The sequence below is a fragment of the Conger conger genome, chromosome 15, assembly GCF_963514075.1.
Source record: "Conger conger chromosome 15, fConCon1.1, whole genome shotgun sequence".
Taxonomy (NCBI): Eukaryota; Metazoa; Chordata; class Actinopteri; order Anguilliformes; family Congridae; genus Conger; species Conger conger.
The window spans coordinates 28,469,931-28,488,185 of record NC_083774.1 but is presented as its reverse complement, the minus strand read 5'-3'; the positions used below and the strand labels follow the sequence as shown (position 1 = coordinate 28,488,185).

Below are 18,255 nucleotides of genomic sequence, written 5' to 3'. Positions count from 1 at the left end.
GGCCTAGCAGGATCGCTGCTCACAATAGCGCCCCGGGCGCCTCGGAATCACGGTCACGGGCGAGACGAGAGGGCTTGAAGAAGGTGTGACGTTCTCAGGATCGCTAGATCCATCCGGGCCGCCGAGGGACGGCTTCCTGTATATCCTCAGCATCAATACTTGGAGTAGATACAATTGGCTACCAAATTGGGAGAAAATTAGAAAAAAGTTTAAAAAGAACAAAAAGCTATGCTGTTTGTTTTATTATTATAAAAATGTGCATGTAGCAACCCAATTTTCCACCAATTTCAGTGGTATAAATAGGTAGCGGGGGCGCCACATTACGTATTAGGACTTCCAGGGACCCAGGGACTCGCAGCGCCTGGCTGCGTTCGTTCTCCGCGCCTGCGCGTTCTCCTGCCGGTGCTGTAGGCGGACGCTGATCCTGGCGTGCGTTCCGGATGCTGCATCGGATGAGCGCTAATGGTCGCGCCGCTACCGGGCCAGCCTTGCTGAGCGGCGTAATGGGACGCATCAGGGCCTAAGTAATGATTACATTCGCACGACTCCGTTTTACTTGCTAGTTGATTTTGCGCAATTATAACCGTGACAAATGTTAATCAATACAACAGGTGTTGCTCATTGTGTCTCGCGCGACTCTCCCCAGCGGTGTATACCGCCAATATGTTTCATAATGACTCGGCAGTCCTGACTGATTTTCCGAGCCCGGTACTGTTGGCTGGGGATTGGACGGAAAACCAGGGTTGGGGGAACTTTTCTCAGTTTTCGGTTCTATCACCTTCCTGCCCTGCGAAATTCGCATTTCACCTGTAGAGAGGAGTGTAATTTTCCACTGGGGTTTTGATTGTTCTTGCTTAAATGTAAAAAAACAATATTTTGTCAATCTGTACAGCAGCTGCCTAGGGGAAGCTGCTGTCCCTTATGGGTAGAGAGGCTCTGTTCTGTTAATACCATATGGAACCATGATCTGGGTGCGTCTGTGCGCCGTAGTTTCCTTTCAGGGCTCTGAATGATAACAGAGTACCCAAAACAGAGTAGATTAGCTCTTAATTTAGCTACAGCACGTATCTGGATACACTTATTTTGTCAGACTCATTAATAAACACACCCCACTACTCATTCATGTTCCCTTTCTGCATGGCACTTACTTTGCTTTTTTCACTACATAGTATAGTTATTGTAAATGTATTTCAGCTATGGCTCATCTACAGGATGTTATGATGTAATTATGTATGTAAATTGGTGTGTGATTTCAGTCTTTGACTGTGAAGCACTAATAAACTCTATTGCTGCGACTGCTGCTACGACTGCTACTGCTGCTATGGCTACTAAAGGTTTGTTTAGTGGCGGTACGGGAACAAGAGGAAGTGTTCCACTACCTTCCTCTGTGACATTTGAAGGATATTTTCTCATTCACTCGAGCAAATTGTTTGTGTAGACTTTTACTATTACTGTACAATATCTTGCTCTCTATAGCCGACAGGCTTTCAGTTATGACACCTCTCAGTCCTCCAGGTTCTGTCTCTGCCATTTTCCGAAATGTTTATATGCGGCGTGGGAGCTTGCAGAGGCAACCCTTTTTTTTTTGCGCTACGGTTCACCGTGTAACAAACTTTGATGGATTCTGCTTCCTTCATGTGAAAGTGAGGCAGCGATCGAAGTGAAGTTACGGTGCTGAGGTGCCGCTCTGTGCCTTTCACAATCCGGTTGTTTTCTTGACTTTGCGGCATGGTGAAGCGTGCCCTTTGCGCTTAATAAATTAATAGCTAATTAAGCATCATCCCAGGCCTGCCAGGGAGAGAAGAAGGGGAAGTGTATATATGAATATGAATATCCACCATGACTGTGTGCGATAAATATTTGCTCAAACTGGGAGGGTAAACAGTCGAAGCTGCGGGCCAAATGAGCAGACCTTGTTTTTTGCACCCTATTGGGGCTAATGCTTTAATTGACGTGAAGGTCACAGCCAAATAAATATTTTAAAAGGGTCTCTTGGGATCGTTCATCATTTTTTAATTTGCGCTGGGCTGAAACCTGAACCTACCTCCTCGGTTAAACGGTTTATGTTTGAATGAACCAAGGTGCCATCGCCATGGAGACAAATGAAAGGCAGAACCAGGGAGACATCCCTCTCTTTTTTATATTTTCATATTTAGCGCTTCGTTCTCAGCCAGAGCAACTCAAAAATGTTTTTCTAGCTCCCAACTGAGCAACAGTGCTAGAACTGGCTTACAATATTCCTTAACCAGTGAGTGTAGAACATCAGTAATTCAAGTACTAATTTAACCTATGCAAACCTGGAACATTAAACAAAATGGTAGATTCATGCTGGTAGCATCCATGGAAAACCATAAAGCGCATATTATAGCAATCCTGGAGTAAGCCCTAGACAAAGTCTTGAATTAAAAAATGCGGCCTCAGGATATTTCTTATGAAATCCTTGATTTCACTTCAGAAGTCTCCCTTGTCTTGGCCTGGCTAATGCCTAGTGCACACTACTGGACTTTTCAAATCCTAACTGATTTCATAAGTGAGTTCACAGATTTTTGTCTTTCAGTCATCGGATTGGGCCAGTTGACCAGAAGGCTGCAGCATATGCTGGTTTTTGGGGTTTCTTTCCATGCAGATGCTGATTATGATTTAAATGAACCACTGGTTCTGAGAACACGCCAGAAAACCAGCAGAGTTTGACAGCTGTGCACTATAAAATTTGGCCAAGACAGAGTATTACACACTTAATGTTTACACTGAGAATCAATCAGAGTCCCAACCTGCGGTCTCGCAAAAGACTTTTGAGCCAAGTAATCCTTCCACTTCCCAGTCATCTCTACTTTCATGTTTGAGATTCTGTTTCTGTTCCCCTAAATATGAAACGTGTTGGATATTTGATATTGGGGAGACCCCGAGCTGGTCAGGATGGTTACGATTTGGTCTGTAAGCACTTTGCATTACAGGATAATCTGGGCAGATAATTGGTTCAGAAAAGGCTCAATGCCCTAGCGATTGTCGGGCCCAAAATCGGCCCAATTATCCTGCAGTGTGCCGCTACCACTGTGCCTCGGTAGTCCTGCTTAGATAGCACGACGGACAGCTAATTGGAAGCTCTCTTCTGCTCAATTTATTATTGCACTGAGTTGACCGTTCTCTGAAAACATGTGCGTGATATTCTGGGTTGTATCCACGAGTAGGTTTGGCAGCAACATTTCAGCAAGGGAATGAAATTATAAACTATTAAATACTTATTCATTATTAGTCTCAGACGTATAATGACTTCAATCATAGTTCTGGCCTGAATTCTGATCCTTACTTTAACCCTATTTTTCATGCTAGACACGATCCTGCTCATAAAACAATTCCTAAACATTACCCTGATCCAAGTATTATCCCGACTCCTCAATCTTCACCTTAATGCTAATCCTGATATTGATCTATGTACAGTAAACCATGACTAGATAATATAATATTTGATTTATCTGTCTTGGTGAAAATAAGCACCAATTCTGTGAGCTGCTTGTATTTGTGTACACACATCTGTGGGGTTAATACTGTAAAGATGTTTATGGGTCAACACACGGTGGGTGCTTCTGACTATACCCATACAAGAGTTTCAATGTGTATAATTATTCTGTTGCTACATGATCATACAGCAAGTGGTTGAGACAATGAAGGGAAGTCAACAGCTATTCCTCACCTGTTCCTTTCTCTCCTGCTGCTCTCTCTCCTGCTGCTCATTCGCTTTCACTTTCTTCCCCTGTTCTTTAACTGTGCCTGTTTTCTTTAACCGTGCCCGTTCTCCCTCTCAGAGGCGAACAGCAGGTGTGCGGTCGCCAAGGGATACGTGTCCAGCCTGCTGAAGCTGTATGAGGACTGGCACGGCAAAGACGCCACCAACGCCCAGGTGCCCATCCGCAGGGCCCTGCTCCGCTGCCTGCACCACGCCTCCAGCATCCGAGAGGGCCGGGACGCCCTGCTGGCAGAGGGGGGCATGACTCTGCTGTTCCAGTCCACACAGGTAATGTGCCCTCAGCCTCCCTCTCTCACTCGCTCTCTCTGTCTCTGTCTTTGTCTCTCTCTGTCTGTCTCTGTCTCTGTCTCTCTCTCTTACACTTGCTCTGTCTCTGTCTCTCTCTCTCGTTCGCTCGTTCGCTCTCTCTCACTCGCTCTCTCTGTCTGTCTGTCTGTCTGTCTGTCTGTCTGTCTGTCTGTCTGTCTGTCTCTCTCTCTCTCTCTCTCTCAATTGAAATATGCTTCATTTGCATACATATTTCCATACATGTTACCTTTACAGAAAAAAACATTACTATGTGCATAAACTACAATGAATGACCCATGTCATGACATATAAACACAACAATAAACACATGTAAACACATGTAAATGCATGAACTAATAATTATTAGACTAACGCAAATAATAATAAATAAAAAAGAACAATTGGCCATTTTCATATCATATAGTCTCTCCCTCTTTCTCTTTCCTCCCTCCCACTCTCTCTCTCTGCTACTCTCTCACTCTCTCTTTCCCCTCAGTTCCTTTGAAACCTTCAATTCTAATCTCCTAATGACTTTCCTTTTCTTATCATTAACTTCTGGAATTGGAGTAGCTATTGCTCACAACAGGCTTATTGCTTTGAATAGTCATTTGCATTCATTTAAAAACAAAATGCGGAAACCGAAAAAAAAAACACAGCAGAATAAATAAAGCTCCTTCGCCGTGCCTTCCAGATTGGTAAGCTCTATTTTTTTGCAGAGAACAGAAACCATCAGTTTGCAGACTGTTGTGTCTGCTGCGCTCGTTTATTTAGTCTATTCTTTGTTTGTGTTTTATTACCTAGACTTGCCTGGCCAGTCAGGCCACAGAGTCTCTGGCAGAGCTGTCTGTTCAGCTGATGAGGAAGTGTTCTCCAAAGTGCCCCCTCCAGCTGACCTCTGACTGGAGTGTCTACTGCTTTCCCCTGCCGGGGAGGCCCACGGCGGGACAGGACACTGACCCGGGAGCGCAAGGTGAGGGCCTTCTGTGCCCAGGCCCGCAACCCCCGCCACCGCGGTGTCTTTGAATATCCAGTGCTGCCGTTCGGCTTACTGAACGCCCCTCCAGGTAACTGCAGGACAGGTCATTGTTCAGCGACAATGGAGGCGACCAATGTAGGAATTTTGATTCCATCGAAAAGAAAATTCTCTGGTTAGGCCTGCAGTTCTTCCGCTGTGCGCCAATGTCGTGGGTGTTGCATAAAAAGCAAAAAATAAATGGTAAAGATTTTCTTTTTGAAAACAATTCAATAAGTTTGATTTCTTTAGAACTTATGTGTTCACGAGTATATTTTGGAGATAATTTTGAGTGCATGTTCATCGTTCACTTCTGTGAATCGCAGAAGCTCTTGAGTTGCCGATCCGCATTCCTGCAAATTCACAACCTGGGCCGATGTGGAACGGACTTTACCAGTACCAGCCGTTTCTGAAGACGCGTCTGCTTGCGGCAGGCACTGTACGCAGCGGGAGGCGTACAGGAAGTGCCGTGACCGTTGCCCTGGCAACCCGGCCCAATTACACCGTACGCTCTGTCAGGGGGTCTGTGTGACAGTTTAATTTGGATGATTTCTCAGGCACTCTAAAAACCCAGATGACAGCCGTCAGAACTCATATTTGCCGCTCATTGTGCCTGGGTTACGAGTCCGACAAGAATAACTTTTCTTGCGACCTCATCCGTCAAAAAAATAGATTATTTTGGTTTTGGCATGACCTGGAATGAGACCACCAATCAGGGCCGGAACAAAGTTTCCATCCTCTTTTCGCAAAAGGAAAAAAAAGTTTTATTTTGTTCAGCTCCTTTGTTTTCGGAATGCTTCGCCTTCGTCTGACGCAACCGGACCGGCGCTTGTACGTCAGCGCTGAAGCCTCCACCCAAGAGCCTGCTGGCGAATAGCCATGCCTCTGAAATGATGATCGATTGGCGCTCTCTTTCTACGACACCCCAATTGGATCGATTCTGGGGGCCAATCGTTTCTCTGAAAGACATGAGAAAATAAACATTTTGGTGCGTTCACATAATGGAGCGTCTCCTCGATGCGGATTATGTTGTGGAATATCATCTCCTCTTTTAAATTTTAAATGTTTTAAATGTTCAACCACTTCTTTAGTTGGGCCTGGTATGCCTGTGTCTTGTGTACTGAGGAAGTATTCACGAGAGACTGGAAGGAAGCATAAATAAGGGAGGAGGGGGTATATATATGAATTGGAAAGTACTATACATCTTACATACTTTTCCGGACCGATGTGGGTGCAGGTTTTTGTTTTAGCTCAGCAGTATGACGCCTGATTAAATACCTGAAATGCATTAAGTAAATTGGGTGTGTTGGTGCTGGGCAAAAACAAAAACCTTCCCCTATATCGGCCCTTTTTGGATACGATTGGACACGCCTGTACGATACATACTGGACTAAAACGGTTAGCATCGTGCATTAAAGCTGAGTGGGGTAGATTGCACTGCAATCTCTAGCCTTAGCTAAGGACAGTGTTCATAACTCATAACAGGCTAAAACAGGATTCATGAGAGAGCAGCAAGGCGGGAAGCACTGCTGACCAAGAGAAACATCAATGCTCGTCTGCACCTGGATGACCCCCAGGCCTTTTGGGAAGATGTTCTATGGGCCAATTAGTCAAAATTGTATCTTTTTGGAAGATACGGTTAGCCTGATGTCTGGCATAAAGTAAAAACAGCATTTCACAGTCAGGACATCATACCGACCCTGAAACATTGTGGTGGTTGTGTCATGGCATGGCGATGCTTTGATGCCTCCGGAAATGGACGACTTGCAGTTATTTTAAGAACCATGAATTCTGCTCTGTACCAGGACATTCTTGAGCAGAATCTTTGGTCAACTGTCCATGAGCTGAAGTGCAATTGGGTTATGCGGCAAGACAATGATCCAAAACACGAAACCCTGGACTTGAACCCAATAGAGATGCAGTGGCAGAACCTGAAATGAGCCGTTCATGCTCAAAAACCTGCCAATTTCTGTGAGTGGGCTAAAATTCCTCCCCAGCTGTTTGAAAGAAAACAAATTATTGGAAACATTTTCTTTTTGTTTGGTTGCAGTTATTGCTGCAAAAGCTGGTGCAAGCAGTTATTATGTTTAAGGGACAGTTACTTTTCCATATGGGTCATATGGGTGTTTTGATAACTTTTTTAATAAAATGAATGAAATAATAAAAAGGTGTTTTGTCCTTACTCAGGTTCTTTATTTATATTAATGTTATTAACATTAATGCAGTACTGTGCAAACATCTGAGGCTCTCTAGATGTTTTGATATGTATGTGACCCATTTTAGGGCACCATAACGTTTTGGATGCATGACTTCACAGGTGTTTGTAATTGCTCAGGTGTGTTTCATTGCCTTCTTAATGCTGGTATAAGAGAGCTCTCAGCATCTAGTCTTTCCTCTAGTCTTGTAATCACCTTTCAAAACTATTATTGCTGTTTATCAACATGAGGACAAAAGTTGTGCCAATGAAAGTCAAAGAAGCCATTATGAGACTGAGAAACAAGTAATAAATTGGTTTATCAGCCAAACCTTAGGCTTACCAAAATGTACTGTTTGGAGCATAATTAAGAAGAAAGAGAGCACTGGTGAGCTTACTAATCACAAAAGGACTATTACCATTATAAAGAAAAATCTTTAAAGTACTTAAAAAAAAAAAAAGTACTTTAAAGAGAAAACACAGTTCTGGAAGAAGGTCTTGCGGAGAGATGAGACGAAGATTAACTTTTATCAGAGTGATGGCAAGAGCAAAGTATGGAGGAACTGCCCAAGATCCAAAGCATACCACCTCATCTGTGAAACACAGATGGTGGGGTTGTCATGGCCTGGGCATGGCATGTGAGGCTGCTGAAGGTACAGATACAGATAATGCCGTACTCACTCATACCCCTAATAGACGCATCCTATCTGCTCAAGTTAAAACAAATGCCTCACAACTAATTGGCAAGCGGTTCAATCTGCAGCAAGACAATGGTCCCAAACCTACTGCTGAAGCACAAAGGAGTTTTTCAGAGCGAAATAATGGTCAATTCTTGAGTGGCCAAGTCAATCACCCGATCTGAACATGCCTTCCGTTTACTGAAGAGAAAACGTAAGGGGACTGGCCCCCAATAGAAACATGAGCTAAAGATGCCTGCAATACAGGCCTGGCAGAGCATCATCATAGAAGACCCAGGAACTGGTGATGTCCATGAATCAGAGACTTCAAGCAGTCATTTCATGCAAAGGATATGCAACAAAATACTAAACATGACTTCTTTCATTTACATAACATTGCTGTGTCCCAAACATGGTGCCCTGAAATGGGGTACACAATATTGTACACAATATTCTTTTTCGGTAAATTCAGCCAGAAAGCATTTCAATAGATAGTGTGCCCAGCAGGAGCTTTAACTTTAACCTACTGAGACCTTTCATGGCCTGCCACCTCCTGACAGATCATGAAAGGAACCCTTTGTAAGGATTAAGGAAAATGGCTGCGGCCCGTGCCATTTGTGCTTTTCAGGCTGTCCATCTGCACTGCGGATGCCATCGTACAGGGAATAGCTTTAATGAGTGCTAGGAAGCTCTGCCATGCTTTCAAAAATTATCAAGCACTTTTGACTCAGACCAACGAAAAATTGCGTGATTTTTATTCCTCTGGTAGAACAATGAATGACTGAGAGATTTGCCACGTGACTCGTGTTTGAACAGTCCGCAATATCAGTAAAACAAAATTTTAATCTGTCGCGCAGTGATCCAATTAGGGGACAGAAGAACTTTGAAGTCTTTGAATCCGTTAGATCGTAATCATGCGTTTGCTTTCTTTAAAAGATGACAGCTTGGATGAGGACAGCGATGATGACTCCCAAAATGGCCAATCTGACAGCTTGGAGTACGTAAGTGATTTTTCAATTCAAAAGTGTCAAATATGGGGGGGAGGAAGGGGGTACTTTTTTTCAAGTAGCTCCCAGTTAATTGTTGCTTGGTGAATAAAATTTAATTGCAGATGCATGCTGGGAGGTCATGGGTCCACCTGCGGCCTCATGGCCTCGGTAACAGTTTGAGCGTCCATAAATCAGTCACCTTCCATGAAAAAAGAAAAACCGGCAAAAAAAACCCCCAGCTTTAGGGAAGCCGGGTTGTGATATGCTTACTTTTGTTTATTGTTAATTTCCTTTTTTCCTTCCGGCGATGTTTGTTCCTCCTCTCGCCTGGCTGGCCCACGCCGCCGGCTGTGCCCAGCTGCGCATGAGTCTGAGTGCCCCGCGGGCTGCGTCTCCCCTGCTCGCTCGGAGAGATAAGGCAGGAGAGGGTGAGAGCGTCACGCGCGAGCAGGCGCTGATCCGCTAGGTCCGCCGGGCCGCTCGGCTTCCTCCAGGTGACGCCTCAGCGGCTGGCAGCGGCCGCGACTCAGCAACCCGCCGCTCACCTGGGGGCCGTACGAGCCGCATGGGCCGCCTGCTCCACTGCGCTTAACCTAACCTTCGCAGATACGGGGACTTTCAAAACACTATCTGTTGATACAAAATGGCCGCCTGTCTTCTCTGCCCAGATTGTTTTTTAAAATTTTTTTATGAAAAATAAGTGGTTAAATCGTTTTTTAGATCACGTAATGCAACATTGAGAAGTTCCAAATAGTGCTTAAAATAGTCTTATTTCATTTTGTTTCATGTGGTCTGTAAATGCTGTGATGGCTGGCACACCTTTACCAACTCTTGGTCTGACCTCCTTTGTTGACCCCTTGCTCCAGTAATTCCTGCTGCCACTCCCCCTTTGTGTCTGGTGAACCCTGCTGTAACTCCTGCTCCTGCAACTTTCACCAGCTCCTGCTTCTGATAGCTTTGATTGCGCCTGCTCTGAATCCAGTAACTCTTCTGACAGCTCCTGCTCTGAATCCAGTAACTCTTCTGACAGCTTCTTAACTGAATCCAGTAACTCTTCTGACAGCTTCTTATCTGAATTCAGTAACTCTTCTGACAGCTTCTTATCTGAATTCAGTAACTCTTCTGACAGCTTCTTATCTGAATTCAGTAACTCTTCTGACAGCTTCTTATCTGAATTCAGTAACTCTTCTGACAGCACCTGCTCTGAATCCAGTAACTCTTCTGACAGCTCCTGAACCAACTCCAATAATACCTCTAGAAGATTTTATTATTGAGGCCTCAGCCCGCTGCAACGCCAGCTGCTTCCTCAGTTGCAGCGCCAGGTTCTCCATTTCCCCTTCCTCCCACTGCTACTGTATAGTGGGATTCCCTTTCCCTTTTCTTCTATTTTTCCCTCTGTTTCTATCCCCCCCTCCGCACCACTTCCTTGGTGCCCGTGGAACCCTCCCCCGGACCACGAGCCCAGCTTTCGGAGGTCCCGCGCCCCCTCCTGGTACGGGCAGCGTTCCTCCTCCTCACGGCTGCCCTCCAGGCAAGCAGAGCAAAGGTGGGAACTGCACTCGCCGCATCCCTTTGGGGCTGCGTTGGACATTGCTTGAAGGAGTCCAGGTCAGGTTGGGACGGATGACTCATGGCTCCACCTGGTGGCCACCTCTTCCTCCGACTTATCTTTTTTAAAACGAGTATTTTAACCCCCCCCCCCCCCCACCCCCACATTTTTCCCTTCCCTAATTTTGAATAGCCAGTCACTATGTAGTCGGTCATTCGGGGTTACCGAAACAGAGTCCTGCCAGTCGCCCCCGCGGTTCACACTGCGATCCACCAGTTGAGCAGCGCGGTCTTTCCTGTTGCCGGAGCACGTCTGGTGCAGGCAGTCTGGAGGGCGGTTGATCGACCGACTGAGGAGTCGATGTTGCTCAGTTAGACAGAAGCCGCCCTCCTGACCTACATCTCCCTCCCTGGGTGACACTACTGCCTGCCAACCCTGCAGCCCTATGGGGCCGCCAGCCACAGTTGCTGGTGTTGGCCTTGACGCAGTGGAGATTCACTACCAGACCATGAGATGTTTTTAAATGGAAAAGCAGTGCTCCAGTGGGGACAGACTGTGCCTCTTTAATAACGACTGCTCTTACAAGACTGTTGTCCTCTCTGAGGCTGTGGAACCATATTGAGATCATGGAGTCCCTCAGCTAGTGTAAACAAGAATATTTATTTTTCCCTTTTGGGATTGAGGGCTCCCATTCTGCTTGCCATTTGTTGTCGATCGCTCCCCATGACCAGGAGGCAGAAAACAGTACGTACTGTGCCTGCATTATCCACCAGGTTGCAGCATAACTGGGGTTGGGTTACGATCATGGATAGCATGACAAATAGGCAGGCTGTCAGATAAACACTCGAGAATTGAGTGCCGTTGATGTTGATGAACTTAGGCAAACGTGCTATGAAATGTAAAAGATAAATTTTGTTCAAGCCTTCACTGTGGTTAGTCCAGTCTTCACAGTAAGGCAATACAAAAATATCAAGGGAAGCACAGACAAAGTTAGTTTGCTGTATACACAAAGGCCATGTTCCTCACAGCTCATGTAACACCATCTAACATGTTTCCTCACCTGACTAATTACAGCCTAATTCATTGGGACATTTCTTTTATGGGGCTTTTAAAAAGTCCAAAAAATGCACAGAATTGTTTCCTGGATATGGAGGAGAGACTGCGGAGCCCCTCGGTGCCAGTCTCATGGTGAGAGTAAATGGCGGGTGGCACAGTAAATTAGAGGTAAAGGACGAGCTGAAATGGACAGAACGTCCTTTCCTTCCCAGCGGTTCAGGTCCTGTGGGGTGGCGGTCACGCTTGCACAGTCTCCTGATTTTATTCCTCGCGTTTCTGACGGGAGGTGTAATGGTAGGCCGGCAGCCATTTTCCCTGACACCGGTCAGAACGCCGCGATACAAATTAAAATAAAATGCTCTCGGCGGCGTTGCTCTGTACCGTTCCCAGCTGTTCTCTCCATTTGCAGCCCATAATGGCAAATTGAACAGCCCTAGTCCGGTGCCAGCCTCCCGCTCCCCTGGGAATTTTAATTAAGTACGGGGCTAGGTAATGCTGCCTGGAAGCGTTGCGTTTCCCCCTGATCCAGGATCAGCCCCCCCGCGTCGCTGTGCGCTGAACGCTATGCTTTTTCGCCGTCAGGACGATGACCTGGAGACGGACCCAGACAAGCTGCGGGAGCGGCCCAAGCCCGAAAGGTCCCCGGAGGAGCTGAGCCAGTACATGCCCCTGTGCTCTGAGCTGTACACTGACTTCCAGGTACCCACCCAAACCACCTCTACTCTAGTACAATAACCCCACCCCACACCTCTGCTGTTGTAAATTAACCCCACCCACTTACCCCAAACAGCTCTGCTGTTGTACAATTGCCCCACCCCCCTTCCAGTATGCTGTAGTACAAGAACCCCACCCGCCTGTGCCGGAGTAAGTCTTCACAGCGCTCGTTGGCTCTGGCTCGTTGTCTTTGGCAGGTTTGCATTGGGCGTGTTGGTACACTGGCGAAAATGAGTGTGTCTTCCAAGAAGCCCATTGTTGTAAAATAATTTAGCACTTTACCTTTGACAGTTTTGTTAACAAAGGACTAGAAAATCTACAGGGTGTAATGCTGGCTAGTTCACACTTTCTACACAGACACGCGCACACACAAAATAACCCACACAAACACGCATACACACGTGCGCACATACACACGCGCAGAACAATACGAGAACAGAGCAGATGCCCAGACACACACACACAAGAACAAGCGCGCACAAGCATGCTTACACCACCACACGTTCACAGCTTTCTTACAGGAAGGACTGCATCTCAAGGACACTTCAGAGGTTAATTGAGGGTTAAATGTATATGCACGCTAGTAAATGGGTTCACTCTGCCCTTTGTCAAAGCAGAGAGCAAAGGTTGACCGTTGGATGAACCGAGCGTTGCCTTGCCGACAGAAACTGATTTTGCTCCACCACGCTGCCCGAATAGCGTGGCTGGATTTTAATTGGCTGATGCCACTCCCTTAACCTTTTAGCCCTCTCACAAGCCAGGCCCGTTCTGGGTCTTTAATCTTCCATTACCCCCCCCAGCCTTCCACTGGAACGAGAACAGAGGCAGAGGAAAAAGCTCTCTAAAACCTAATTGCGAGCCCTCTTGCTATTCAGGTTAGAATGTACGTGTGATGCAGAGAAAGGGCTTCGCCAGGTCATTCTCTATTGCTGAAATAAGAGCATAAAGCCTGATTCATACTCCTCGCACGATACGACAAGTGTCGTATCGTGTCGTAAAATGCCACATTTTCGACGGTAAAGAGTGTTGTACGACACTTTTTCTCAATGTCGCACACCTGTAGAATTTTGGTGTTGTCGCCGACAATGTCATACTTCACATCTAACAACGTTTACTGGACAGCATCGACCAGATGGAACACCGCGAGCCATTGTCACGAATGTAAGTAAACTGTCAGTAGTTCGGCTGTCAGGAGTTGTCAAAACTGTCAGGAGTTTCAGTTGACGGTAGAACCGTCAAAATGCTGTGCGACGCTTATTTTTGTTGTACAAAACTTGGAGCAAGGCTTGTGCGATGAGTATAAATCAGGCGAAAGAATGCGAGAACGGGCCTTTCAGCCAATCCCAGTCCTACTGTTGTGTTCTGCCCGGCCTCAACTACACCAAGGGTTCCCACTTCATTTGTGTTCCTTTAGGGAATGGGTACACTGCTGTTTACCTGTAACACAACAGGCCTTAGAGCGTCAGTACATTTCACTCGGTTCCTGTTCCTGCGCAGGTGAGTCTTAAATCTAACAGAAATATCAACCTGGCCCCGAGTTAATCTACCTCACCCGCGTCTGCTCCAACCCGGCGCCACTCTTTTAATTTAAATAACATCGCTTGTAAGATTAATGACTGGCATTGAAAAATTTTGCCCCTCCAATTAATTTATGGCTGTCTGCCTCCTGTGTAATAATTCAGCATGTCAGGAGACAGAGAGCAAATTAAATGACTCTGGAGCAGGACTTGAGCTTTTCGGGGGAAAAAAGATGGAGATTTTCCAGGAAAAGGTAGAGCGTAATGTGTTCCAAAAAATATCTGCTGATACTACAAAGGGTGTGGCCTGACCGCCATCAATCATTCGGCTTAAGATTTTAGAAAGGGAACATTTCGGAGAAAATTGCCGTTTTTCTTTTCTTAAATCAAAATGTCAGCGGTGAATGTCCTGAATGTCCCTAGTGTCCTTGTTTGAATAATACCATTTAAGCTACTTTTTAACAAAAATACAGTCCTGCAAGCATCTACATTTTTACATGTTTAGTTGCTTGTCAAGTTAATTGCCTATGCTTTTCTCCATCGCCTTAGATTAATTACATTACGTTTGGACACAAAGGAAATGAATTGCCTTTATTCTGGAAGCTTGTAAAAAAATTTTCATAAGAAGCTGTGAACGACAAGGTTCTTCCCTTTCTGCCTCTCCATTTCTCCATTTCTCTCTCCCTCTCTTTCCTTTTCTTTCTCTTTTGTTTCTTTGATCTTGGCTACATATTGTATTTTCAGCTGTGCTTTTTTTAATACAATGTGGATGTTTTATAGCATGTGCCACCTTTCCAAATTGGCAATGGGATATGTAGTTCCATGGCTCATTCCTTGGCAGTCCTTTGGTCATGCTGTGGACTACAACACACTGAGGGACTGCTACAACAAAGACTCTTATACTATAGCCCCTGCTGGGCCTGATCACTTCATTAAAAAAGGGAAAGTTCATATTTCTCAGAGGACCTAAAAGGACCAAAGTTAAATGAATTATACAATTATGGTCTAATACATTCTGTCATGTATGCTCTTGAAGTTGGAGTTGTTTCATGATGGCAATTTGGTATTTTTTCACAATATTAATAAAAAGCCTTTGTGCTATTCATTAAATATTATTGCAACATGAATAGATTATTTAAATTATTTATCCCCCAGTCTCTGTTTTAAGAAAAAAATGTCCAATCATACAATTCAAGTCCCACACTAGTTGTAGTTAAGTGCTTTTTTAAATTTAATTTTCATATCAATGGGCAAAAATCTTTTTTATAAATGAATTAACTGTACTCTTGTGGAAAAATTGACATTGGAAGGCCAATGAAAGCGGCCGGGACTTTGTTGTGGAAGACACTAATTGAGCCACATCCCTGTAATTCTTTTAAAATGCAAATAACAAAAAACCAGCGGTTTTAACGTTAACAGGGAATTGTGTTCAGACTCTTTGTCGCATTTGGGGAAAAAAAGAGCATTCAAGGCTGAAGCCCGCTCGTCTGGCTGTAGTCCTGCAGACTGCACAATGGCTCCACAGAACGGTGGCTTTCCTTCCCTTCCCCATGGAAACCCAGAACCCGTTTCTCAGGCGAAAATTCAATTAATCCAGAATTATCGACCTTGCGGCTCGGCCGCTTATGCAGAGACGAGCCTGAAGGGTTCGTGTTAATTTCGGGAGCCGAGGCCCGACCTTAAAAGGGAGAGGATTGTCACGGGCTGATTGGGCGAAACCTGCGCCCAAGTGTCCAGTCACTTTTAACAAAGCTCCGTCTTGGTGATTCACTCCGTTGCTAATGGGCGCAGACTGCGGACATCTCTCCTGTTTCATCTGGATGCAGAATGTTCCAGAAATTACCCCCTCCCCAGCCGCCCCCCCCTCCTCCCCCCCAAACTTCTGCCGTCTTGGAAACCAGTACCAATTATGCAAGGAAGCTGAATTAATTTTTCATTTCTCTAGCCTGCGAGGAATACTTAGCGCTTATGATTTTGCGAATCTCCCGCCCGTCTGCTGGCTCGACCCTAATCTGTTTTAAATATCAAAGGCGAGCTCACCTTTTGATGTCACCGCGAGTGGGGAAAACGCTGGCTCGGGGCTGCCTGGTTCTCAAGGACGGTGCGAGAATTGAGCTGTTTGTTTTCATCGTAATATATTGTTGTTGAGGGGAGAAGATTATATAGATATCTGGGCCAACACAAAAAAAACAGGGAAACAATTTAATGGAATTACTGTGATTTTCTTCTTCTCCTTTTTTTATGCCCTTGCGGGTGATCGCTGTGCACGTGTGTAGAGAGGCGTCTGACGCAGGCCCAGTGTGCAGTCCTCAGTCGTGCTCACGGTGTTGGAGGAGCTGCTGTTGAAGCTCCGGCTGTAGGCCTGGAGGCTGGGCCTGAGCACAGAGTCTGACTCTGACTCACTGATGTGCAGGGACTCTTGTGGAGCAGGCCTGACTGCGCTGTGACTCCCTGATTATAGGAGAACGACAGACTGGGCAGTGATCCCTGGTCGTAGGACTGTGACACTGGATGGTGTCCCTGGTAAGACAAGGTGACTCACTATTTGCTGTAGGATTCAGTGCAGTGGCTCAACAGTGGCGGTATGACTCCGTGTAGTGACTCTTTAGTGGTAGTGTGATTCAGTGTAGTGAATTAATATTGGCAGTCGGATTCAATGTAGAGACTCAATAGTGCTCGTAGGACTTGGTGCAGAGCCTCAATCCTGGCTTCAGGAATCAATGCAGTGAGTGGATGGTGGCAGTAGGACCTGGTGACCATTCAGTGACTCGACGCTTTGCTTTGTTTAGGAGTTTGACGTTGACACAGAGGCCGAGGACAGCTCAGAGACGGAGGTTTTACTCAACGGGGAATCGAGTCCCGGGCGCGGGGGCCACGCCACACCGGAGGGGACGCGGCCCCCGTCTCTGAGCGCGCGTGACTTCCACAGCTGGGCCCTGGGCTCTGGTGCCGGGCGGGACGGAGCGACAGCACTGGACCTCCTGCTGGAGTGCCGCCAGCCCTGCGTGCCCCACCACGACCCCCGCGCCTACGCCGCTAACGCCGCCCGCACCGCGTCCGTCCCCGGCTTCTCCGCCCTGGCCTTCCCCGACCTCTGGGGCCACCTGCCGCCCCAGGGCCCGGAGCCCATGGCCACCCGCAAGCCCAACGTGCAGAGGTACCCCCACCCTCACCCAGAGATACCACCTCCACCCCTCACCCAGAGATACCACCTCCACCCCTCACCCAGAGATACCACCCCCACCCCTCACCCAGAGATACCACCTCCACCCCTCACCCAGAGATACCACCTCCACCCCTCACCCAGAGATACCACCCCCACCCCTCACCCAGAGATACCACCTCCACCCCTCACCCAGAGGTACCCCCACCCTCACCCAGAGATACCACCTCCACCCCTCACCCAGAGATACCCCCACCCTCACCCAGAGATACCACCTCCACCCCTCACCCAGAGATACCACCTCCACCCCTCACCCAGAGATACCACCTCCACCCCTCGCCCAGAGGTACCCCCACCCCTCACCCAGAGATACCACCTCCACCCCTCACCCAGAGGTACCCCCACCCCTCACCCAGAGATACCACCTCCACCCCTCACCCGGAGGTACCCCCACCCCTCACCCAGAGATACCACCTCCACCCCTCACCCAGAGATACCACCCCCACCCCTCACCCAGAGATACCACCTCCACTCCTCACCCAGAGGTACCCCCACCCCTCACCCAGAGATACCACCCCCACCCCTCACCCAGAGGTACCCCCACCCCTCACCCAGAGATACCACCCCCACCCCTCACCCAGAGATACCACCTCCACCCCTCACCCAGAGATACCACCTCCACCCCTCACCCAGAGATACCACCTCCACCCCTCACCCAGAGATACCCCCTCACCCCTAACCCCTCACGCAGAGATACCACCTCCACCTCTACCCCCCTCACCCCTAACCCAGAGATACCACCTCCACCCCTCACCCAGAGATACCCCCTCACCCCTAACCCCTCACCCAGAGATACCACCTCCACCTCTACCCCCCTCACCCAGAGATACCCCCTCACCCCTAACCCCTCACCCAGAGATACCACCTCCACCTCTACCCCCCTCACCCAGAGATACCCCCTCACCCCTAACCCCTCACGCAGAGATACCACCCCCACCCCTCACCCAGAGATACCACCTCCACCTCTAACCCTCACCCCTCACCCAGAGATACCACCTCCACCCCCTCACCCCCTCACCCCTAACCCAGAGATACCACCCCCGCCCCCCTTACCCCTATCCCAGAGATACCACCTCCACCCCCTCACCCCTAACCCAGAGATACCACCTCCACCTCCACCCCCCTCACCCCTAACCCAGAGATACCACCTCCACCTCCACCCCCCTCACCCCTAACCCAGAGATACCACCTCCACCTCCACCCCCCTCACCCCTAACCCAGAGATACCACCTCCACCCCCCTCATCTCGAAACCGTAAGGAGTCTGCTGCTATTCAGCACTTGATTCAGTT

The 18,255-nt window shown here is 47.5% G+C and overlaps 1 protein-coding gene across 4 annotated transcripts in view; it reads left to right on the top strand.

Annotated features, from left to right (window-relative positions):
* The window catches only part of LOC133111399 (cytosolic carboxypeptidase 4), a 157,954-nt gene that overhangs the window by 41,760 nt on the left and 97,939 nt on the right, over positions 1-18,255 (top strand). For 2 of the 4 annotated variants that reach the window (XR_009704991.1, XM_061221728.1), the window contains exons 8-13: positions 3,804-4,012; positions 4,835-5,003; positions 8,853-8,917; positions 10,371-10,451; positions 12,093-12,209; positions 16,531-16,898. Coding sequence is in view for 3 of the 4 variants with exons in the window: in XM_061221728.1 (XP_061077712.1) it covers positions 3,804-4,012; positions 4,835-5,003; positions 8,853-8,917; positions 10,371-10,451; positions 12,093-12,209; positions 16,531-16,898 (1,009 nt within the window). In the remaining variant the exon portion in view is untranslated. The remainder of the gene's footprint in view (positions 1-3,803; positions 4,013-4,834; positions 5,004-8,852; positions 8,918-10,370; positions 10,452-12,092; positions 12,210-16,530; positions 16,899-18,255) is intronic. The other 2 variants (XM_061221729.1, XM_061221730.1) reach the window with 1 other exon arrangement.